The sequence below is a fragment of the Charadrius vociferus genome, unplaced genomic scaffold, assembly GCF_000708025.1.
Source record: "Charadrius vociferus isolate BGI_N301 unplaced genomic scaffold, ASM70802v2 scaffold306, whole genome shotgun sequence".
Lineage (NCBI taxonomy): Eukaryota > Metazoa > Chordata > Aves > Charadriiformes > Charadriidae > Charadrius > Charadrius vociferus.
The window spans coordinates 4862111-4887287 of record NW_009648963.1 but is presented as its reverse complement, the minus strand read 5'-3'; the positions used below and the strand labels follow the sequence as shown (position 1 = coordinate 4887287).

At 39.3% G+C, this 25177-nt stretch overlaps 1 protein-coding gene across 1 annotated transcript in view; it reads left to right on the top strand.

Annotated features, from left to right (window-relative positions):
* CCDC149 (coiled-coil domain containing 149) overlaps positions 1-25177 on the top strand; it is a 50137-nt gene that overhangs the window by 6875 nt on the left and 18085 nt on the right. The window contains exons 2-8 of the mRNA XM_009887669.1: positions 2645-2806; positions 3359-3397; positions 14607-14714; positions 20180-20296; positions 21776-21948; positions 23437-23509; positions 24873-24957. Coding sequence (XP_009885971.1) covers positions 2645-2806; positions 3359-3397; positions 14607-14714; positions 20180-20296; positions 21776-21948; positions 23437-23509; positions 24873-24957 — 757 coding nt within the window. The remainder of the gene's footprint in view (positions 1-2644; positions 2807-3358; positions 3398-14606; positions 14715-20179; positions 20297-21775; positions 21949-23436; positions 23510-24872; positions 24958-25177) is intronic.

Sequence of the window (25177 nt, the reverse complement as noted above, 5' to 3'; positions counted from 1 at the left end):
AACCTCTTTGAGGTCTGTCTTTGTATAATTTGTTTTTCCTTCAAAAATGGTAATGGGAATTGGAAACAGCTCTGTCGAATAATCAAATTCCACAGAAATGCTCTGGCTTTATTGTTTCTCGTACCATAAGCCCATGGAAGCAAATTACTATACATTATTACTATTTTTATCCCATTTATTTGGGAAAGTCAATATATGCAAAAGGCAAAAATGGCTTCAAAAAGTCTTCTAGGTGGTCATTTTTATAGCAAAATGCAAACAGTACAACAACAGAGATGCCAAGCCACTTCTTTCTGTATGCCACATCATCAGTATATACTTCATCAAGTTAAAATATACTTTAAACAAGGAGGAGATCATTATTCCTTTTCATTTAGACCCTGAACACAACTGTCCCCACAATCTGTTTATGGTTCATTATCCTCGACCTCAGAGATAATGGACAATTCCCTTGCCCCTGCCAGTGCTGCTGTGAAAGGTAAAGCCTTCTTTTATGCTTTGAGCGTGTCCTTTGTGGAACGCTGTGACTCATGGCAGAGGCAAGATTTGTTTAGCACTAGGTCTGCCTTTCCTGCCTGATAAGTATTATTTTTATAGGCTTATCCACATGCTCCAGTTAGCTTCCAACTCTCTTGTACACTGTTTCATATACCAGCACTCACAGCAAAGCTCGGAGGCACCTGCTGGTGGTGTGGGTGTCCTAAGGTGAGATGTTTATCTTTTATCCCCTCCCACTGTGTACGTTGTGTTGTGTAGGCTGTTCTGCTCCACGTAGGCATTGGCTGGACAGGCCAGCTTCGTTCTTCCTGGTGGTTAAAGGAGCAGGACAGGCTACTTGTTCAGGCGTTTGGGCTGTTGTGTTTTTGTTTTTTTTTTTTTAAAGTGATTGTGAGGTTTGCTTTTACTCTTTTTTATTTGCAATTACTGTATCAGATTGTTAGTATTTAAAAACAATTTAGTGAAGGTATATTTTAGAATTGACTAAGACATGAGATGAAACTAGAAAAAAAAGAAGAGAGATTGTCTGAGGCAAATCTTTCACTGTAAGGGAAGGAATTATTTTATCAAGTTTGAAGCAGTTTGTGTCACTGTAATCACTTGCTGACAATATTAAAGTTTAGCTTCTGATACCTTTCAGTGCTTTATCGGGGGACTTGACATTTGTGTAAGATATCAGTAAGGACATAAGTACATAGGTACAGTTGCCTTTGTTGATGCCAAGGCATCATAATCCAGAAAATTTATGGCAGGATTTCAACTTCAGTATTGCCAGAAATAAAATTAATCCAAGGTGGAAGTGTCCTTTTTGAGAGTTCAGATCCTTCTTGGAATTGCTTTTCTCATTCCCTTCCTGCTTTTTTGCAACTAAGCATTTACCATTTTTGGAAAACGTTGGCTGTACTAATATGCCGAACTCTCTTTTCCCTTTCTCATTGACTTGAAATTGAGGTTAACAAAGTCAGTTCCAAGCAAGCAGTACATACGAGTGTCCCAAAGAACAGCACTGACTTGAACAGTATGGAAGTGCTGATGCTCTTGCTTTGTGCAAGAGCCCATAATGACAAAGTATTCTTGTCAGAGTATATAATGAAACTATAAATTGTTTTCATGACTGCTGTGATATTTGGTCTCTTGCAGAGCACATTCAGAAAGTATTTAGTGCCATGTCTTATGTGAGTAACATCAGAAATAGAAATATACGCTTTAGCATGAGTAGTGTCAAGTAACGGGTAAGAAGAATCTGCTGATTGAACATCATGTTAAGTGAAAAAAGTTGCCTGAAACTTCTGATAGGTAACGTTCAGCCACTGCAGGAAGGGATGACGTACACATTACTGTCTTTTCCTCCCAGTGGGGAAGGGCAACGAAGCAGATCAGACTGGTGCAGAACAGCTAAGATTTACAAGTTCTGCTTTGCTTTGTGCATGATAGGTGGTTGCTGGAGGGGAAGGCTCACCTATCCTTCCCTCTCCATTCAGGTGTTTGCAATATTCCTGCATTATTTCCCTTTCTTTTAATTCAACAACCATGTGCATATAGTATCACAGCTGAAATAGCTTTTTACCTGTGCCAATAGAGTACACACTGTAATTATTTCAGACTCAAGGTAAATTTTGGTTGCCACTTGTGCTACCTCTTCTGCTGTAACATGGTACTGTTTCACTGCCCAGGTGGAAGGCTGAGCCCAGAGGACATTGCTGGTAGTGGGGAGGAGGAGGAGGGAAGGGCTAATGAGGTGGGAAATGCTGGTTGCTAACTGACAGGGTATTGTGGACACAAGTAGAAAAGGGAGTTTGCAAAGGCTTCTTCCTCTAGCAGCCTTCCCAGGGCTGTGGGTCAAATTGTGAGGTTTGTCATACTATTGCACATGAGGAAAAAGAGGAGAAACTTGAATTGGTGAATTTTCCTAACTCACAGTGATCGGGTGAGCATGTGGACTTAGAAATGGATTTCAGGCTTCTGATAAAACAGATTTTTTTTTCCTGTCGTTGTTCTTAGCAAGCTAAGATGACTTGTGTCAGGCTTTGATCTTTTGCAGACTGTCTTCCTCCATCTTTTTAGAGAAAAACTTGAGCCTTTTGAATCAAGTACTGGCTGAGGTAGAAATGGATGTTACAATTATGTTTTTTTTCCTCTTCTGCAGTATCTGGTATGCAAAAGGAAGCTTGAAAGTAAAAAGGAGGCATTGCTAATCCTTTCCAAAGAGCTGGACACCTGTCAACAAGAAAGAGACCAATACAAGCTTATGGCCAACCAGTTACGGGAACGACACCAGTCTCTGAAAAAGAAGTATCGGGAGCTGATTGTAGGTTGTTCTTTACGAATACTGTATAACTGGGGGGCAAGGGTGAACCTCAAAAAAAAAAAAAAAAAAAACCCAGGAAAGAAGTCCATAAGGACTGCTGTAAAAATGTTTAGGTACTTGTTTACAGTAGTCCTGCAGTTGTACAGCCCTGATCATATTATTACTCATTTGTTCCGCATTGATGAGGTAGTGCCTGTTATATAAGACACAGGAATAAAGTGTGTGCTATGAGGAAATTAGTTTCAGTCATAATTCCATTTAAAAACTGACTGCAGTATTATTATTCCACAGCAACTTAATGTACTGTTATGAAAAATAATGCAACATAAATTTGTAATGACTTGCTGTTCTAGGAATGTAAACAAATCTTCAACCTTAGACAATTTTTTGAGTTGAAATTAATATTACGGTATTAATCAAGATGCAGTATTTTAGAAACAATTTTGATAATATTTTAGTTAAAATACGTTTTAAAGTTTGATCCACAAAGTTAATATATAGTTGCTGGCTTCAGAAATGAGTTGCCAATAAAATATGTCCATTTATTTGTAGGATGGGGATCCATCCCTTCCACCTGAAAAGAGGACACAGGTAGGATTTATTTTTCAGTTGGTGGTATTTATCTGCTACAAAATTGCTTTGCAAAAGTGTGAAAATATTAGCTAAGAAACCTGGTAAAAAGCAAGCATTTCTGTCTTGAAAAGCTCAGTCTTTAAACTGTGGCTGCTTGTGCTTTTGTCTAACGTGCTTCACTGAAATATCTGAACTATCATTAATTAGAATATATGACTACTGCTTTTACGCTCACCTGAGACTGAAATTGGTCAGTGTACAGACAACTCCTTGTTGTTTATCCTTCTTGTATTGAGTCCTAAAATGGGTTCATGACAGGACTTCTCATACTTAAAAGCAATCTGGGAATGCATTGTCTGCATTCCATAATTGTTAATTTATTGTTGTGAGTACCGTTTTCCATTAGGTGCTCTCACAGGTCACTTGGGCTCTATGAGTTATAAATGGTAAGAACAATGGTAATTGCATTTTATGGTTCCCCTGAAAAACTTTTTGCCTGCTCACTTTTTTTTTTTTGTTTCATAGTATGTCCCTGTTGTCAAGTGTTGGTTGTCACATCCTAAAATTATCTTAATTTTTAGAGAAAAATGGCACCCAAAACACAATGTTTGAGCAGGGAGAGGAGGAGAACTCAAAAAACCAAAAATTGTTACTGTAATTGCCAGTCCTCAAAGTCTTTTAACAATGTTTAAAACATGGTTATTGCATTCTGGTAATGGGTCAGAAGTTTTACTCATCATCCTTTCCCTGGGAGTTTGCATGTAGTTCTTGCTATTTTCTTAAAATTTTAGAATTTTAGGGGCTTTGGGTTGTGGTTGTTTTACACTAAACTTTCAGAGGCAATATAATTATTCCTTCAGGCACTTAAACAAATAGCTGCCAAGAAGTCAGTGGCTCAGTGTAGAATCATTTAACTTCCTCATTATTTAGCATAATTTATTTGAAATTCTGTTATTTCAACAGAGTTCTAATAAAAGTTTATGACCAGATAGGTTTGTGCATTCTGACTACTAACACTGGAGCTGAGGAATATACAATTAGAAAGACAAAACCCAATGCAGTATATGGGTCATTACAGAGATAAGTAGAAAGGGAGATTTGCCACCCCATGGATGTTGTTCTAATTTGTCTTCCATCCTTCAAAACAAATAAATCTGACACTAGTTTCTAAAATAATAGAAAAATTTAGTCTAAATTCAGAAGCTGCAATTATATTAGGTTTTGGCAAATCTTACCATGGTAAGTGCCTGGAAAGCCATTTAATAATCCAGCTACGAGTCTTTTTTTTTCTGAGGAAGTTCTGTATTCATGCTAGGTAACAGTGAGAGAAAGAAAATCTTGTTCTCAAACCAGGTCATTTGTAGATCTCCCCCAAGGACAATATATACTTTAGGTTGTACAGTAATAGGCTGTTCATGCACTTCTTGAGTTTTCATTTTTCCAGGAAGTGTGTCTGCAGTGTGCAAGGGGGATGATCTGGAGTAGGTAGAGCAACCTTCCTGAAGAAGAATATAGTTTTGATTTGAGAAATGCATTAAAGAATAATAAAATGAAGTTATGAATATTTTTCTATTATTAATGCATGTACATTTCTTAGCATTTTCTCATCTAAGAAAGAGTGAAGTTCTCTGTGCTCTTTTGGACTTTTTCCATCATCTTTTGCCCAGAAGCTTAGTTGACTGCTGGGAGAAGTTTGTGACCTCAGTCACTTTATAAAACAGAGACCCTGATCCTATAATGAATTTTGTGTGACACAGAAGTGCATGCTGTTCTCATGGTCAGAAATAAGGTGAAAACATGATATTCTGAACAATTTGCTATCTGTTACATTATTTTACCATAACTGAGAAATTATTGTTGAAATTGCAATCTAGAACCTTAAATGTAATAGGTGGGTTGGAATTGCTGCTTTTTTCTCCTTCATCTCTTCATTTTTCACCTTTATTATCAATTACACTTTATGACTTCTTAGAATATCTTGTTTTTCACACCATGCCTTCTCTCCCTGTTTTGCAGCACAGAATTTTCATGTTTTGTATGGAAATACCATGTAAACAGGCAATTTCTATCAGCAAGCAGTTAACTCGGAACCTGTTTTTGTAAAATTGATGTTACTTAAAGGTATCTTCACATGCAGTGCTCTGCAGTGTTTTCCTTCTCAAAGCTGTGTGTGCAGTGGTATGCATCTCTGACATAATCCAAAGATTGCTCCATGTGTATTGCCTTCTGCCAACCAACAAAAGCAGGAAATGAGAAACTGTGCTACTGAAACCTCTTTTCCTGCACAAGTGTTTTACCATTAGTGTTGTTATCACAGCCTGTGAGCTGTCAGTGCTTTCCTGGCCCCTCTTACCAAAAATTCTCAATTAAACACTGCGGTTGAAGGTAGTTTTATAATGACTTGTGGGGTCAGGTATAGGGTAATTTTTGGATAGGTAATGGAAGGGTGAAATGTTCCAGGAGGACAGGAATAATGAAGAGTGGATTTTGATGTTAAAATTCACCAGAGATGGTAAACAATAGACACTCCCCATTTTGAAAGGTATGTTAAAATGTTGCTCTGTCTACAGAGCCTCTGTTGTGCATCCTATATAAATAGAAATTCTACCATTCTGCAGTGGTATACGTCTATATGCATTTGCTGTGATACAGAACATTTTTATGACATTGACAAACAAATACTGAATATCTGTTGGACAGTGTTGCCATGCTGGGAAACTTGAAGGAGAAAACAAAAATGTGATTTCTAGTTTGGTTTATACTGACTATTATTTTCATCTACATTGCTTAGATTTTCAGTATAACTTCAGTTTGGGAGAAGCTTTGTCATTGAAATAACAGATCAGTGAATCCTTTGACCTTCTACATGAAATGGAAGTTCCTTTAATACAAATGAGTTCCTTTGAATAAACAAAGGTGAAGTAAAATGCATGGTTAGGAAAATGACTGTGCTGGGCCACAGTCCTAAATACGCTTTGCTTAATTTCATCTCAGTGAGACCACTCAGTTGGAGATAATGGGTTTGCAGTGGGGCTGTGTGTCAAGAATAAAGCTGCAATGCATATGTTCACTGGTGAGGGCTTATATTTGTAGTTTAAATGTATGAGGAATCAAATTAAATGGAGCTAAACATCACAAGATCACAGAATGATTGAGGTGGGAAGGCAGCTCTTGAGATCAGCTTGTCCAATCCCCATGCTCAAGCAGGACCACCTAGCGCAGGTTGCCCAGGACTATCTCCAGTCAGATTTTGAATATCTGCAAGGAGGGAGACTCCCTGAGCAACCTATTCCAGCGTTTAACCACTCTCACAGTAAAAAAGGGGGAAGGGGTGGTGTTCAGATACCTGCAGGTATTGGGGTGGCTAAAGTTCCTTGTGAGGACCAGGGTCTGTGAACATGAAGGTTCTTCCAGTTGTATGAAGAAGGGCATATCTACTACTTCTTCCTGATCCGGAGATCTATAGTAGATACTCGGTACAGCAGCATGTATGTTGATCTGCCCACTAATCTTGACACAAAAGCTCTCAACGGACTCCTAGCCTGTCCCAAGGCAGAGCTCCAGCAGAGCTCCATGCATTCCAGCTACTCTGTCACACAAAGGGCAACACCCCTCCTCACCTTTCTGCTCTCCTTCCTAAAGAGCCTAAATTCCTCCATCGCAGTACTGCAGTTGTGAGACCTATCCCACCATTTCAGCATGATCCCAACGAGATTGTAGCCCTGTAACTGCACACAGTCTTCGAACTCCTCCTCTTTGTTCCCCATGCTGTATGCTTTAGAGTAGGTGCCTCTGAGGGGCATCTAAGTGTGCCATTTCTGCAATATAAGCTTGAGAGCTTTCCTCGTGAGGCTCTTCTGCAGGCATTTCCTTCTTTACATGCCTATGCTCAAACGAGTTACACTTCAGCCCAGTTGCTTTGTGAATTGCTATGTCCATTCTCTTCCCATCATCCCAGGGTCTTGGCTTGCCTAACCCTATCCCAAACCTCCTTGTTCCCTCCCCCATAATTTCTAGTTTAGAGCTCTCCTTATGAAGTTGGCCAGCCATTTGGCAAAGATACTTTTGCCTCATGTAGTCAAGTGGATCCTGTGTCTTCCAAGCAGCTGTTGAGCCTTAGAGAGGGTCCTGTGGTCATAGAACCCTCTTTGAGGCTCCTAATATTGAGCCTCTTAACGCAATGATGACATAGTCCCACTGTAGAGGACAGCTTGATAGCTACTCTTTTTGCCAGGCAAAAAGTCTCATCAGAGAACCTGTGTGTATCTTTCCTGAAGGTCGTGGTCCTTAACTCTGTTACAGTTATTCGTAGGTGTCCCAAGGTGATTCATTCAGCAGTGACTGCTTCAGCCATCATTGACATCACAGCAGCATGCTACCCACTAATCGAGACATTGGTCAGACAGCTTGACTTTTGCTAATTAATAAATTCATGAGTGTGGCATTTTGGGGCAAGCAGAACATCAGAAGGACCGGAGGTTCCAAACAGGAGTACGTTGTAACATAGCACAGATAGATCCATTTTGATCCCTTTCACTTCCACTTCCAGCTTAAGGTACTCAGTTGTCACAATTCACTTTCAAAACAAACTTAAGGGATTACCTTATGACTGTTGTTGACATCAGCAGAAAAAATGACTAGTGTGACCATAGCGTGACTATTTCTTGTTAATTAATGAATTTGGGAAGTTTTGCTGGTCTTGTGCTAAGTTGCAAAAGCTGCATTCGGAGCCCTGTGAGATAAAATCTTCAGATAAAATACGCTACAGGGTAAGCAATCATTTTGTATGTATCTCACAAGGGTGCTGTGTAGATTGATGTGATTTCCTCCTCTCTTCATAGGGTTCAAAGATGAAAAACATTATGCATGTGCCAAACTTAGACCTGTGCGCTTTACTTGGGTTTCTAGGTGCATGTGTTTGACTCCCATAGTGCGAAGTAGCAGATGGAAAACAAACAGTAAGATCGTTTGCCCTTGCAACGCATCAGAGACCAATGTTCCCATGGATTTCAAAATGTGCCTGCTCTGAGAGCATAACCAGTAGAGAGATTTTGATTTCTGTGCGCTGAAATTTGCTGTTCCATTGACCAGAGCAGGTGGCAGTATGCAAAACCTAGACCTTCTCAGCCACACTAGGATTCGTCCTTTGTGAACTGACACTGTTGTTTCTTCAACTTGTAGGTTCTGCAGTAAACACAAGGCTAGGAGAGAAGAAATGCTGATCGTAACAGATGCGATAGTCCCTCTTTAAAATGTGGAACGCTGTTCAGACCCGCTGTGTACAACAGCCTTTCCTCTGGTTGCTGTGTCTTACCTTAATGGAGTAGAGAGGCATTTGTCCACACCCCTGCAGCTGAATTCTCTTGATAAATATTGTTAACTAGTCACAACGCTCAAAATGTTTAAAGGATTTTGATTCCTTTTGTGCATTATCTCAAGTTTAAGTTGTTTTTAAGGACTCAAAGCAGCTAAAATACTTCTGATAAAACAAGCCAATGAAACAATCTTTTCTTCTATCCTAGTATAGTAGTCTTTGTGTATGTACAAATTAATCATTTCTCTTTGACTACATTCATCTGCTGTCAACAAAAACTTGATGGCTATATGAAGTATGGGGGGACTGAAGTATCTTATCAAACCTTCACAGTGAAAGAATTTCTGCCAAGTAACTTCTCATGGTACTGGTAGTTCCTACTGACATCCCCGGTTGCTGCTTTTGATGTATGTGAACAAGTTGCTTTGCAAAAACTGGTCTCATAAAGGAGTCTAGTTGATGCTAACCTTATTTTGTTTGTTGGCCTTCGGCAAATGCTCTAGTTCTGTCTCGGTGGTGTTTGGTCCTGTACAACGCTATCCTAATCTAACACACAGAAGACTGGTTGAAATGGAGGGGAAGAGTATTAATTTTATAGGTCTACTGCTAATCTGGCTTTTTGGCTCTATTAATCAGCTCTATAAAAATTCCGATTGCCAAGTGTCTTGAAGGTATGTGAGCACAAGCAAGCCTGTCTTGTTTTGCAGAGCCTTCTCAAGTTTTCACTGGTGTGTTTCTGTGGTGGGATTTCTGCCTGGTTCTCAGAGTGGCAGATGCTTAGAGGAGGAGAGGATTTTCTTGGCATAAGGCAAGAGACAAAGTGACTGCTTGACAAGGCTTTGATTTTTACTGTTGTTTTTCTGTGGGGAAATATGACCCATTTTAAGCATATTTTGTTTAGTATGCCCAGGACCTATAATTTCAGAAGTCTTCCCTACATGTTTTTTCAACATGAAGAGAAAAATACAGTAATTTTTGCTTTTTATCGTGAGGAAGCTAGTGCTAGGGGAGTTCATCATTTCTTCTGCCTTGGAGTGAAGAGTGGTAGCTGGTAAGCAAAGCAGGGTTTTCTGTACTAATTCAGCCATTGCAATCATACGAATGCATTGGAGAAGAAACTGCAATTAAATTTGCTATCAGTCACACCCATCAAGTGTGCTTAATGTTTCATCAAACTTTTTTTTCTGTCAGCCCTATAATTCAGAGTTCTTCTTTGTTTGAGGGTGTGGCTGGAAGAAAGATAAAAGACTGTAAACTGCAGTATAGAAATGCTTGTTTGTATTTAAAAATATTTTTAAATTGTAAAGATATGTTGGAAGTTTCTCCCTCTTCCCCCTTGCCAAATTACTTTTTCAAGCAGTATCTAAAGGCAGTCAGTCTTTTTTTTTTATTATTATTTTTTTATGTGTCAGATAAGATTTATGTGCAAGAGAATTGAGAGCTATATTAAAGACTGTGTTACTATCCATCATTTTTAAAGTGGTGTGAAGAAAAATAACACTGTGTGTATGTGTGGCTAGATTTGCAAAATTGTTAAAGAAGCCGAATTCAAGTGTAGTGCATAATGCTATGGATGACTATTTGGAGTTCCTTTCTCCCCCCCCTCCTCCTCTTTCTTCTTGGGTCATTGGTCAGTAGTGAGCAAAGATCTGTTGCTGTCTGACAGGTATTCGCTGCCTTATGTTAATAAATATTTATAGGTATTCACTGCCTTATGTTAATAAATATTTATAGGTATTTTCCTCAGTAGTTTCATATGCTCATCTGTAGCTAAAAGTAAGGCTCTCTTCCACCTTCTATCCCCAAAACCTTCTTTCAAATTTTAACAAAGTCTAAGTGGAAAAGGGTGAGGTCTATGATCCCATCCCATTGAATCTTTCACTCTCTGGTCTGTTCTGATTTATGGCGCTTTTTCCCCCTGTGTAATAAAGGCAGGCACTTCCCACTCGGCACTCTCACATCAGTCTTTTTCTCCTTTCTTCCTAGCTTCTGGTGGGATTGTTGGCCATGATCATGCTTGCTTTTGGTCAGAGGAAAAAGGAATACGAGGACAGTTTCTTATGTCTAATACTACAATGGAGGTTTGGACTGCACTCAAATCATACTCCACTGAGAGGGTGGTCGGTTACTGGACCAGGCTCCCCCAGGGAACTGGTCATGGCATCAAGCCCATCAGAGTTCAAGGAGCATCTGGATGACACTCATAGTCATATAGTTTAGTTTTAGGTAATCCTGTAAGAAGCAGGGAGTTGGACTTGCTGATCCTTATGGGTCCCTTCCAACTTGAGATATTCTATGATTCTACGATACCTGGAAGCTTTACGTGACAGATGGATGTAAAACAAATAGCTTGTCATGCTTCAGAGGCTCATGAATACCTGCCAGAAACTGAAGGTCGTCAGAGGTGGACAGAGCTCTAGAAAGATTGTCTGATACCGGACAGTTAATCAGAGAGTTGAATGAAGTACTGTTATTTAGTATTACAAACAGTTGCATTGAGAGAGAGTAGGAGAAACAGTTTCCACTGCTACAGGTTGTTGCAGAGGCAAGACAAGATAAGGCAGCAGAAAGGTATAGACCTCTGCACGTTTCCCTCCCATTACCCATGGCTCAGAAATCTCTTCATCAGTACTTCGGCGTTAGTTTTGAACAGTGTGAGTGAAAGAAGGAAAGTCTCTGACAGTTACAGAAGTCTTCTTAAGGCTTCATCTAGAATCAAAAGAAACTGTTGAAGAAACTGAGTCTAGAGAAGCTGAATTTTGCTAATTTTCAGAGACTTGTTCTCTGTTGCACAGGTAAATGATATGAACTTCATTGTCTGCTGAAGTAACCTGTCTTGAATTTCTAAGTGAATTCTGTGTTTGTTCTATGAATATTGAAAAGAAGTTGCCAGGTGGAAAAATGAGTTGCCTTTCTCCTTGCACAGATTTCTCCCCTTTCCTCAAAAACTACATGCTTACAGGTTCACGAAGCCAGTCCTCCATTGTTAGTTTTATCATCTTTCAACCATATGGTACGTTACATATGCCAAAGAAATGGTACCAAGTCCAGGTGTCGTTCAACGTATCCTCTTGGCTGGCTCTCTTTAAGCCCAGTAGAGCACTTCTGAAAATCAAATATTTCTCCTTCTATCCACATTTAACCAAGAGCTTTAATGAGGTCTTGCCAAAACCTTTAAAACTCAGAACAAGCTAAATTATATGTTGTATGGAACCTCTAAGCCAGGGAAATGAATAATTGCTGGAGAGTACTTTTGTGACATAGCTTGGTTGTTTTAGTTTAACAGAAGTATAATAGAAGCTTTGCATTAAGGAGCAAGTCTATACTTAGCTCATTATAATGCTCTTAGCATGCTTAAACGAGGCTGTTTTATTTTGGTGTCTAAAATTCTTCGTTTAAAGTTTCTTCCAAAATCCCTGTCTTGAGTATAAAGGTTTTTGTCACGTTAAGTCATTTATATGACTGACAAATAAAATTCAGCATAGAATTGCAATCCCAGAGAAATGGTTTTAAAAGAAATAAATCTGACCGGGAAGATTTAGTATAGGCATGGTAATGCCTTCCCTGCAGTTGCTGGAAGCTGGGTTTTAACTACAGACTGCAAGAATCCTGGTGTTGTGGCTGTAAACACTGATTAGTGAGATTTTGTTCTTCCCAGGTGTTGAAATTGCATGTGCTATTGCAGTGTTATGAGTTGTTCAAATTCATCATGAAAAGGGACTTTATAAATAGAAGTGTTTCAGAGAGGTTTGTGCAAATCATGTTCCTTTTATCTAACTCAGTCTGGTGGCTGGATGGCCTTTACTGAAAGTCAGCTTTCTTCAAAAAAAAAAAAAATGCATCTGAGCAGTAGCCATAGATACTTCAGTATAAATACAATTTCCTGCAAACATGGGTTATTTATTTTCTTTCTTTTAAACAGCCATTAAGAAGTACCTCTCAAAACCATTGACTGAATGTATTCTGAAGCTCCTTGATTTATTCAATATATGAATGACTATTACACATTTATTTAATGTATAGAAAAAAAATCATTCTACCAAAGCATACTTGAGGAACCTTTTGCATTGCTTGAATGGTTGCTGCCTTGAAAATAAAATCAGAAGCAGCTTAATTTTGACCCTGTAATTGGCTATTTATGTTTTTTGCTATTACACTCTTTTTCCAAATTATTTATTTGCAGTCTTCAGGTTTATCAGTAGTTTAAAAAATCTCTTCAGGTCACGTTTGAAGTTTTATGCTGCTAGATATCCATGGTACAGCTCTGTATAGGGCAGGGAGTCTGGCTGGCATCCTCTTTACTGAGTAGGAATCTGTTCTAAACACTATTAGGCAATATAATTATATCATAATCATTTATCAGCTGTGCCTTTTGTCTAATTACGTGGAAGTTTAAAACTAGTATTTTGGCATCTTTGTATAAATATTGTCAAAGTACTCTGCATTTTGCTGTCTCCGCCAGCCAAGATACCAGAACTAGCATAGATATTTTCACTTTGTCTTGTTTGGGGTTTGTGTGCTGTTCTGGGAGTGTGTGTGCACACATAGAATCATAGAATGGTTAGAGTTGGAAGGGACCTTGAAGATCATCAAGTTCCAACCCCCCTGCCATGGGCAGGGACACCTCACACCAGACCAGGTTGCTCAAAGCCCCATCCAACCTGGCCTTGAACACCTCCAGGGATGGGGCTTCCACAACTCCTCTGGTCAACCTGTTCTAGTGCCTCACCACCCTCAGAGTAAAGAATTTCTTCCTAATATCTAATCTAAATCTACCCTCTTTCACTTTAAAACTGTTGCCCCTCATCCTATCACTACAATCCATGACAGAGTCCCTCCCCATCTTTCCTGTAGGTCCCCTTTACGTACTTGGAAGGCTGCCTTCTCCTCAGGCTGAATAAATCCAATTGTCTCAGCCTGTTTTCATAGGGGAGGTGCTACAGCCTTCTGATCATCCTCATGGCCCTCCTCTGGACTCACTCCAGCAGGTCCATGTCCTTCTTATGTTGGGGTCCCCAGAGCTGGATGCAGTACTCCAGGTGAGGTCTCACCAGGGTGGAGTAGAGGGGGAGAATCACCTCCCTCGAACTGCTGGCCACGCTGCTTTTGATGCAGCCCAGGATACGGTTGGCCTTCTGGGCTACAAGTATACAGTGCCAACTCACATTGGGGTTGTCATCCACCTACACCCCCAAGTCCTTCTCAGGGCTGCTTTCAATCCATTCTCTGCCCAGCATGTATTTGTGCTTGGGATTGCCCTGACCCATGTGCAGGACCTTGCACTTGGCCTTGATGAATTTCACGAGGTTTGCACAGGCTCACTTCTCAAGCTTGTCCAGGTCCCTCTGGATGGCATCCCTTCCCTCCAGTGTGTTGACTGTACCACACAGGTTGGTGTCATCGGCAAACTTGCTGAGGGTGCACTAAATCCCACTGTCCGTGTCGCCAACAAAGATGTTAAACAGTACCAGTCCCAGTACCGATCCCTGAGGAACGCTAGTAGTCACTGGTCACCACTTGGACATCGAGATGTTGACCATAACTCTCTGAGTGCAGCCGTCCAGCCAATTCCTTATCCACTGAGTGGCCCATCTGTCAAATCCATGTCTCGCTAATTTAGAGACAAGGATGTCGTGCAAGACCGTGTCAAATCCCTTGCCCAAGTCCAGGTAGATGACATCAGCTCTTCCCTTATTCCATACATGTTGTATGTATTTCCTACTATTAAAGATAAAGGAACCCTGGTGAGTTTTTTTTCTTATCTCTCTAATGAACCATGAAGTCTGAGTACCGGCAACAGTAAAACTAAAGATTGTTGGCAGATAAGGAGTAAGTCTAGGGTTTCTTTTCATCACTATTTGCACTTCTCTCCGTAGGCACTAATTTCTGACTAATATTTACTCCTTTTTCTAGGCAAATCTTGCTCAACTACTGAGTGAGGCTCAAGATCGAAATAAGCATCTTGGAGAAGAGATTAGAGAGCTTCAACAGAGACTGGGAGAAGTACAAGGGGACAATAAGGTATTATAAACTTTTGTTATCAGTAAATGGCATGGAATGTGTAAACTGGGCCAGAGTATTACATTTACTTCTTAGGAAAACAAATAAAACAATGGGTTACAGAACTTCTAGAATACTTTGATTACAATAAATGCTCAAAACAGTAGAACAAAAGAAGCTTGTACAGGATACCAGTAAATGCAGCTTATTCTACATTGTTGTATGCTGCTTTTGCTCTGTTGTCTAAGTATTTTGCACCTAGACTTGCTTTAACGATCTCAGACTTTCTTTCTTTTTTTTTTTTAAATGTATTTTATTAGTGGTATTTCCTACACAGTACAGATAGGCATGTCTTCATCATGTGATAATTTTCAATTTTCAATGAAAAGGCAAAACTTTAGTAGATGATAAAACCAGGGGGAGGCATAATTTTTCCCTTCGAAAATATGGAGCAGTTGATCACAAACACATATAGTAAGCTTTGTATTAAGCCCTTATCCCATTACCCTTACATAACCAATTTATTTTATTGCTAAATTTAGCAAGTTATATGGAACATTGCTCAAAATCTGCCATTTGGTATTAATCAAACTCCTGTTGTCTCTGTTAATTGAAATATTTAAACTCAAGCCAAATGCGTGTAACATTCACAGCTGGAGCTGTATGCAAAAGTATGTTCAGAGATCAAACTAGTGAGAGGTTGAATTTGAGAGTCGAGGTGGTTAACGAAGTAAAAAATGAAACAAATAATGAATGATAACTTTAAAACTGTAGATGAGGGAGGGAAGTTATGTGATTTAAAAACATGAATAAAAATTATGTGACTTGTAATTATTCAAGTGGGGGTTTTTCTTTCTATTTAAGTTCATTTTATTTATTTTATTTTAAACATAAGTATATTGTGATAATGCAGTTTTATTCATTGTTTTATCACAAAGGATGTCCTTGAAGGTGTGCAGGGAGCTGGGAAAGGGTCGTGAGACCTGAGTTTGTAGTATGCATAGCATTCAGTGTAACTTGCTCAAGTCTTCAAAGACCAACTTTCCCAGTGCTTCTTTTCATTTGCATGTTATTGTTTGAACTATGTTACAGTGTAGAAGACAGTGCCTTGCAGTTCTCCGGTACCAATATTATGCCTTATAGCCTTTGCCAAGCCAGTCCTGAACAGATAATGAGGGTTTGTAAGTACAAATGGAACACAAAGGTAGTGAAACTACAACATATTTAAATATCAAGGTTATGTACCTATTCTAATTCCTTATAACAATATGATCCTGGTAACACAGAGGCTACTTATTTGTGCTTGTACCGACTTTGTTTAGATTTGCCTTTGCAGGTTAACTTGATATTAGCTGGTCATCTTTGTGACATCTGTATTCTCAGCATGAATTTAAATTTGTGATCCTCATAATGAATAAAAAAAATACAAAAAGGGTTATTCTGCCCACTGTGCCCCTCTGCAAAAGGTGCAAAATAGCGCATCACTAAATAAAGAGGCGGAGGAAAGAACCGCATCAGACAGGGATTAATTTAGACTAGGATTTTCATTTTTGGAACACATTCTTCACTTTCCTAGTAAATGAGAAACAGAGCCTATTTTAGAGTCAGGTTGCTGTTTTTTGAAGTGCCTAAAAAAGCATTGCCGTCTCTCTGAGGGATTGAACACGCTCCTCCTGTGTCAGATTTTGCTCCCTCCTAGCTTCAGCGATAAAATTCTAGGCTTCTTCCTGAAGCCATTCTGCTCTGCGCATCAGTTCTCCTGTACTGGCCGCTGGGTTACTTCAGGCAGTGGAGTCCAGATAATGCATGTTATATACAACAACAAGGAACTGTAATAATTTGCTTGTTCTTACATTTTTCCCCTGTATTCTTCTCTCTGCTTTTTCCAAAGTGAGGGAGGGCATCCTGCCCAGCTGGTCTACGTCAACCTCACTTCTGGCAAGAGATGAACAAACAGCTGTTTTTGCGGCAAGTGAAGCTGCTTATGGATGAACAATTCTGCCTGTGTCTGAGCAGGGGTGACTCATGCAGGCTTTGTCGCTGAGTGGCAAGAGCTTTGTAGGGCTAAAAAAGAAAAAACTCTTTAAATATCACACATTAGCTCTATTGATAAAGAAATGTTTTGATGGCTTGACTTGTTTTTTCACCACGCTAATGTTTGCCACTAGTAGGCTACAGTCACTTGGATTAGCAAGAAGCCCTTAAACTGGTGACATTTTACTTGTTGAAATCATGTTAAGTACGTCATCGGTTAGGCAATAACAAATTACTTGCATTTGGTTTAACTGGACTAATTTTTTCCTTTAATTTCAGCTAGAATTCTGTTGGCACAAATAATAAAACTTTCTTCGGGCTGTCTCTGGAAGGATTTGTTGCTGCAGTTTGAGAAATACAGTAATAGTTAGACCGCAGCGCTCCAGTAACAGATATCTAAGACTATTTATTTTTATGATTGGTCACAATCTCTTACCAGCTCTGACACATGAAAACTATTCTGTTTAGGATAGTTATTTGTAAATCTTTTTCCTTCCTAACGTTCTGGCAGCAATGCTTGCAGAACAATTACTGGAACTCAGAAGAGGGTAGTTAGGAAATCTAATTCTGTCTTGTAAAAGGGTGAAGATGGAAAGCGTAAGAGAAACTGGAGGCTTCTGGAAGACTAGATGACTCGGTTGTCTTCACTTGAATTCCTACCCACGCAAAGAAATGGTTTTGTAAGCTGTCTAGGGCAGTGCTAAGGGAGAGGAAGATACATGGAAAACAATGGCTGCGGTATTACTGACAGTTTGTTATTATAAGGCAGACAATCATTCATGCAGCAACAGTGCAAAATGTTAAATGTGGTGCGTATGTTTTGGCAGAACTGGGACTTAAGGTAGCAAATTTGCATTGTTCTGGTCCACTTCTTAAGATTTTGTAGACAATGTGATGAAGACAGTCGCTGTCAGTGATGGGTGAAACATGATGGTTTCTGCCTTCCATGAAGAATGCGTATTTTATTGATAATCAGGAATGACCAGCTTTGGCGTAGGCATTGTCTGTGGACTCCTAGCCCGCACAGCAGCTATTGCAGCGAAGCCTGTTTGGGGGCATTGTGGGGATGCTACAGAGTTGCTACTTTATATATAATTATTTTAGCTGACATGATTAAGAAAAAGCTGTGATATTAAAATAATAAAGACTAGTGGCTTGCAGCACTGGATTGTTTTGGTTAACAATCTATGGGTTCTTGACAACCTCTGGTAAGGTGCCATTAGTTTAAATCCACTCTGCTGTGGATACTGTTCACAGAATCCTGAGGGGTAGCATTAACTTATTCTCTGGCTGCAACATGAAGTTGAGCAGTCCTTTCCTCGGTGATTTCTGAATGACAGAAATAAAAATACGGCAGCCAGAGGGCAGGTGTATAAAGTTTATAACATAGCACTAATATATGAAATAAACCCTTAACCCTCTGGCATAACACTTTGTATCTCTTTGGGTCACAGCATTTTCAGGGAAGATTTTTATAGCAGGTGGTGCTGCCTCATGAGGCATTCACGATGCAGAATTAAAGGACTTGGCCTGTTCTGCCCTGTCAACTCTCTGATTGGCCAACTGTCTGGAAGAAGCACTCTGTCATTTTATGGATTGGTATTTTACTTTATTTTATGTATGTTTATAATGCTGCTTTTACTGGCTGAATTTGGATTTCTGAAGCATTCTTTTCATAAGACTTCATACTTTTTTTTTTTTTTGCCTCAAAATCAGTTCTCCATTTATTGGCAGACTGTTTGACCTTGCAAGTAGTAATTGCTTGCAGTTGTAATTGCATCTTATGCCTCATCCCCTCCCGGGCTGGAGGAGGGTTGGTCATAGTGCATGAGTCACAGCTCTGATCGAGTTCCCAGCCTGGTGCCGAGCGTTACCCAGAAGTTCTGCTCTGCTGCAGGCATTGAAGATGTTGGTAAAGTGTGATTCCCCTCCCCGCTTCCAGTTTTTCTGAACAAAATCGAGTCCTCAGAATGTTATTACATTTGTTTCTTACTGCCTTTCTTGCTAGCGACAGATTTGAGAAATTGAATTGATCTAACTGAATTAAATCATGTTACCATGCCTTTTGTTAATCAGCTTTTTAGCATTTAAAAAAAAAAATGGTCCCATTGCTATGAAGCCATTCCGGGATTTGCTAGTTGCCTTTTTGAGCCATTTGTATGGATAAAGAAATTAATAGGAATTATATCTCCTAGGATCCACTCAGCCTTACTAACTGTGCAGTGGTTTGTACTTTCCCTGTGGGGATAGGGAAATGTAGTTTGCCAAAACCAGTTACTTGTGGGGGCACAGCTTCCCCTGAACAAGTGAACTGCTTATCAGAACAAGTTGTACCAGCTTCAGTGACTTGCACTGAACTGGAGCTGAAATAAGTGGGGAGGATGATTTTGGTAGTCTGTCTTGCATCAGCAGGATTTTAATTGGCACATTGCAGCTATGGTGACTGGCATCCCATAAATACCAAAGATAGATTTTAATGTACAATCTTCTACTTCAGGAGATTGATTTTTTTTTTTTTTTTTTTTTTTTCTAACTCTGCAATATAATGATGTACATTAATTCCTTGATGCAGCCAAAGATATGGGAAAAGTCAGGTTATTGTGGTGGGTTTCTCTAGTCTGTGTGGAGTTACTACAAATGAGGCCATGGGGAGGCAACACTTGGCTAGTGGTGCTCAGTGTAAACAACTGTAAATGTTGAGTACCTTATAGACTGTTATTTTAATACTCCATGATTCTTGAAAGGTAGCTGCTTTTTTGCTTTGGATATTGAACATAACTGTGTATTAATTCAAGTTTTCAGCAGTCACAAACCTCATGAGTTCGTTAGCTGTTTGAGCATTTTGGCCAAGTCCTTTTGTTGTTGGCCCATTTGTGGTTTGGCTTTTTTTTAACATGAATTAACTTTTGTGAGTAGATGAAAAAAATAATGTACAAGCATTACTTATTTTATATGTATATTAACAGCTGTTAGTGCAAATTCTGCACTGATGTAGTGCAGTGGGATTTTAAGTGGTATTAGTAAAATGAAGCTGGGCAAGCCACTTAGTGCCTTTTTATTCTTAACTAGGAAGAGTTCTCAGCTGCAGAGGATTTTAAGATTTACATATGAAAATGGCTTTCTGGGAATTCTCTAGTTTTATTCTGACAGGAATTAGTTCCTGTCACTCCTAAAAAACATTGACCACGTGCCTGTGTTTACTTGGTCTATCATCATTTGTATACTCTGGTGACTTGTTGCAGGGTCTAATTCAGCACCTGTTGATGGCTTTGAGTGTTTGACTGGAATTTTTCGCTTAGAAAGGGATTGAGCCGTCAGCTCAGAAAATTTCCTCTGGTTTAAATAATACCAGCTGTTTGGCCTGGAAGAGCTTTACTCTTTCTAATGTAGATGTACTCTAATGCCACAGTCTGTTTTCTCTTGGTTACCAAATTTTTCTTTTGTAATCGCAGCTCCTCCGAATGACAATAGCAAAGCAAAGACTTGGAGATGATGAAGTTGGGGCTCGCCACTTTGCAGCACATGAACGGGAAGACCTTGTTCAACAATTGGAGAAGGCTCGAGAACAAGTAATAACTAAATGGGCATACACTGCCGTGTTTTACAGAGTTAGTGCAGCAGCAAGTAAATAACTGCTTCTATTGTGTTTGGAGGGCTGGTAGCTGATTAACATTGCAATTAGTGGTGAAGGTGTTGGGATTTTTACTGAAATAGTTCTTATTGAGCACTAACGTAAACATGTATATGTGGTTAGAGTGAGTTTCCTAATCTTAGGAATTCCTTCTCTAGATTATTGATTCTCTCTCCTTTTTATAATGTGCAGCAACAAGTTGTTACAATTGAATATTGTCAATTAATGTCAATGAAAGAGACTCCTTAGTGAAAGCTGTTACAAGTATTCAATACAATATGTGGTGGCTGATGCATCTCCTAAAGATATTCCCTGAATCAAATTTTCTGCAGAAGTGTTGTTAGTCTCCTCTTCCTCCTGCCTCTTAGCTATTCCTTCCCCTCTTCTGAAAAATTCTTGCATCAGACTTCTTCTCCCTACCTCAAGTCAGTATTAATACCATGTACCATGTGGCATCCATTTCATCACACTTTTTCCCTAACACTAATACATAGCTTTCTGGACAATTCGGGGCATTTGTGTTCACTGTTGTTCCCACACTGTTTCTTACTAACATCAGTTCCACCCTGAATTAGCCATTCTGTGATCCAGGAGGAGGGGCGTATTTCTTGTTTTTCAGTCTTTGGTACTTTAGCTTACCAGAAGGACTGTTGACTGCACTTGCTCTTCTTCCTATGTGATTCTCTGGTATCTCTGTTCCCAAGCTCATGCTCTCTCTGTTCACCACCTGGCCTCTTTTCACATGGTCTTCTGTTGTCCTTCCTGGCTTATCAGTGTTTTCTGAGGTGCCAGTGGAGATTTCTCAACTCATTGCAGGCTTTCCTCATGCTATCCATTTCCTTTCCTTGGAAATTTGAAGCTCTTTGTCCCTGAATACCTTTCATACTGGACTCCTTCACTCTTTTGCTTAATAGCAGAGCTCACCCTGTCAACTCCATGCTGGCTTATTTTGTACTTTTCTCAGTTATTCTTCCTATTCTGTGGAACTTCATTGCTGAAAGTCCCATAATTAGTATAAATTCCCCCTTACAGACTTTTTCTTCATCCTCCAAATTTGCCAGATTCTTATTCAGTTGAGTTCATTCCTGGAGTCCTAGAAATTATATGTTAAAACCAGCTTAATATAGTAGTAGAAGAATTATAGTATGGATTAAGGTTTCTTTTGCTGTTACATTTTAGTTGTTTTCTAGAAATTTTGTAAAAGACATCTAACTGCTAAAGTTACTTAACTTCAAGTTAATGAAATAATACCAAAATAGAGTAAAAATGCTGGGTGTTCTGAGCTTCGGAAAGACTTTTGACTGTCCACAATCAATCCTGTTCAGACATGCAGTGCTTGTTGCTGTTTTCAGTTTGGACACTATGTAATCTTTTGTTTAAACTTCAGAATAGTCATACAGCTCTCCTTTCTTCTCAGATTGAGAGTCTGAGATACGATTTTCAGGCTGCACTGGATGAGTTACAGGATGTGAAAGAGGAACGCTCTTTTTACCAAGATAAGTCTGACAGGCTAAACCAAGAACTTAATCATGTCTTAGGAGGGCATGAAAACCGTATCATAGATGTAGATGCTCTGTGTATGGAGAACAGGTGAGTGCATTGCAAACCTTACTGTTTCCCTAGAACAAGCAGTGTATTGCTTTAACGGGAGCATCAGGAAATTTGTCACAACAAAACTTTAAAGAAAATATGTCCAAGAATAAGTCAAGAGATTTTGGTAATTTGTTTTGTCTATTATTTTTTTTTACTGTAGCACATTGTCAAATAATATTGAGAAAGTTAGGCTGCAGGAAATTACCAGTGTTTTATTTGGCTACAGACATGTCAGTGATATTCCCAAATAGAGCTAAACAAGGAAAAGGAAGAGAAGGGCAGGCTTTTTTATTCCCATCACTGTATGGCACCAAAAGAGAGAATATTAAAAATCAGTGTCTTCATAAACTCATAGTGAGCTGTAATAAGCTAATCTTGGATTGGAAACAGGGACTTTGAGTACCCTGAGTTAACAGTTTTGGACATAATTCTCACCACAGGGAGAGGCTGTCAACATGGAGTGATTTGCCAACAAAAGTTGCTGGTGAAATCACCCATGTAGATATTCTTGCCACTTCCTTGGGAGAAGAATGTATTTTATGGTCTCTGATGAGGACAACACAGAGGAGTCACTGACAGAGCCAGAGCAGGTACCTCCCTTAATGTCAACAATTACCTTAAAGTCAAATAGATCTCGTAAGACACTTTCCATTTAAAGAGACTTATGTTTCAGGTAGGAAAGTGTAACACCGAAAGCATTACTTCCTCCCAACAACTCCATTATTTTTTTTTCCTGTTTTGCATGACCTACAGAGTTCTGTATCAATTTAAGGCCCCTGCTCCCCTGACAGTGATATGATTTTTTTTTCTCTAAAATAGTTAAATTGTCACAAATCCTAATACAGCTGTAGTTGCACTACATGAAAGAGGATAATTTATAAACCCTTTATACATGAAAAAGGTATTTTCCTATGTGGAAATAGCCTTCTAATCCAAGTGCATAAGCTCTTATTAGGAAGAACTGTACTGTTTTAGTTAGCTGTATACCATTTTTCAACTAGACTGTTAAATTTTCTACTTTGTGATTGCTAATGAGAAGTGCCATGTAAGTGATGGATATTGCAATGCAAAAGTTCTGCATAGTTGAGTCTTGTGTTGACATATATACAAATCTTCATGTGTCCATCTCACAAACTTTCAAGTACAGAGGGCACGAGTATGTGCTTCCTGACTATTTCCTTTAGACATAAATATATCCTTTTAGCTTCCCTCCCCAAAAACCTGAGGACTGATATAAAAAGGTTGTGCAGCATGCTTGACAAATCTAACAGGAGGGCAGCCTCCTTTTCTGATGCAATTTGTTTCCCTACTTAAAGTTTTATGGGGTCAAGAGCAGTAAGATTTTGTTATTTTATCCCTCACAGAACTGCAGAGGGAAAAGAACTCTCAGTAGTTCAAAGAGAGGACATGCCAAATAGTAAAGAGGAATGCTTGAGGTAGTACTTGAAGGTAACATGAAGTAAAGGATTACATTTCTTTTTTTAGGTATCTTCAGGAGAGATTAAAACAACTTCAAGAGGAAGTCAACCTTCTTAAGTCTAATATTACTAAATATAAGGTAAGATCCTCTCAGTGTATCATCTAAACTGTGCTTTGTTGCTCATGGAGGTTATTGTTCATTCGCATGTTCATATGCTTTTAAAGAACAAAATTGTCTTCGAAGAAAAGTCCACCATTAACATTCTGACAATATTACTATGTATACATATGACATGATCAGTCTTCCTTGTAGGCTTCTTAGCTGATGTAGTATGAGATACCCATTAAGAGCATTTTGGAAAATAAAATATAAATAATTAATTAAATACCATTTTTTAACTTCTGGGGGGGAACCCTCCTCCTGCAAGGATCACCCCGCCCCCAGTGATCAGCCTTCCAGCCTGCTGGTTGGTGAAAAGTAGCAGGTCCCGCGGTGTGTGGTGAATGACTGCGACTGTTGATGTCACCAGCAGGTCTTGTCTCCCTGTGCCCTAATGGCCGCACAATTTCTTCATGTGTCTTAACGGTTGCTAAGTCTTTGTTGTTCTTCCATTCCTGGGTTAAGATGTATGCTGTTTTGCCTGCAACCTTCAGGACTGAGTCCTGAGGGCAAAGTATTCTTGGTCTTCCCTGAAATCAAGCACTATTTTCTTCTGCAAGTGATTTTTGGGGTGTGGGAGGGGAGGGCTGCTTGTCAGGGCATGAGAAGGGTTGTCTTAGCACTGTCAATAGGACTTCTTAACCATTTATTTTACTATGAAGCAGTCACAACACTAATTGCTTTTGTTGCATGAGCAAAGCTTCTCAAAGTACCAAGTTCATTTCAGTGTCTGTTCACGCTTATGACTTGGGTCTCTCGGAGTGCGAGTTAGTTTATTGGTGAGAATTGAGCATCTTGGTGGTTTGGTGGGTTTCACAGAACTGTAATTGTTTTGCAAGAGCTGGACTTCTGTAGCAGGATCATTCTGCCCCTAATTCCTGAAAGTCAGTATTTGCTACTAAAAGGGCTTCTAGAAACTCTGATAGAGGAGTTTGAGCTTTCCCTTTGAAGCCGATCCAAAGAAATGCTGGGGAAAGTCTGATTTTTTTTATTTTTTTTTTTCCCCCGACTGATATTCTCTACAGGATACTGCAGTATCTTCACTGGCACTCAGGAGATTATTAAAAAATAGGCAAGTCTTCAAAATGCATTAGGGGTAGTGAGAGACTACAATAAAGTGATTGCAATGAGACAGAATGAGTCTTTGTAATATCACGAAGACTGTTTTGACTGGAGAATAATACTCTAGGAGAGTCACGCTACCATAGGTTACTATGGGTGTAAGCTCCAGGCCCTGCAGAGTTATTCTGAGACCAAAATCCAAAATTCCAGATTCTTTACTCCTAGTGACAGGATTTATTGGCTACTGTTTTTCTAAATAAGATCTCTGTTGTTTCCTTAGAATGCACTAGAGAGACGGAAAAATTCAAAGACTCATGGCAGATCCAGTAGCAGTGCTCTGACTGGTGTCCTGTCTGCAAAGCAAGGTATTACATAAATGCAGCATTCTCATTGAATTCCTTCCATCTTACCTCTTAATTTCAGTAACACTTTCCTCACCAACCAAACCAAAATCTTTCTTCTCTTTCTTGTTTATCATGATGTGCTAATTTTCATCCTTTTCTTAGTTGACCTGACAATATAAAATTTGCCTCTTGAGTACTGCTTCTCCTTTTATTACTCTTTTGCCATTCATTCTCTCCTCTG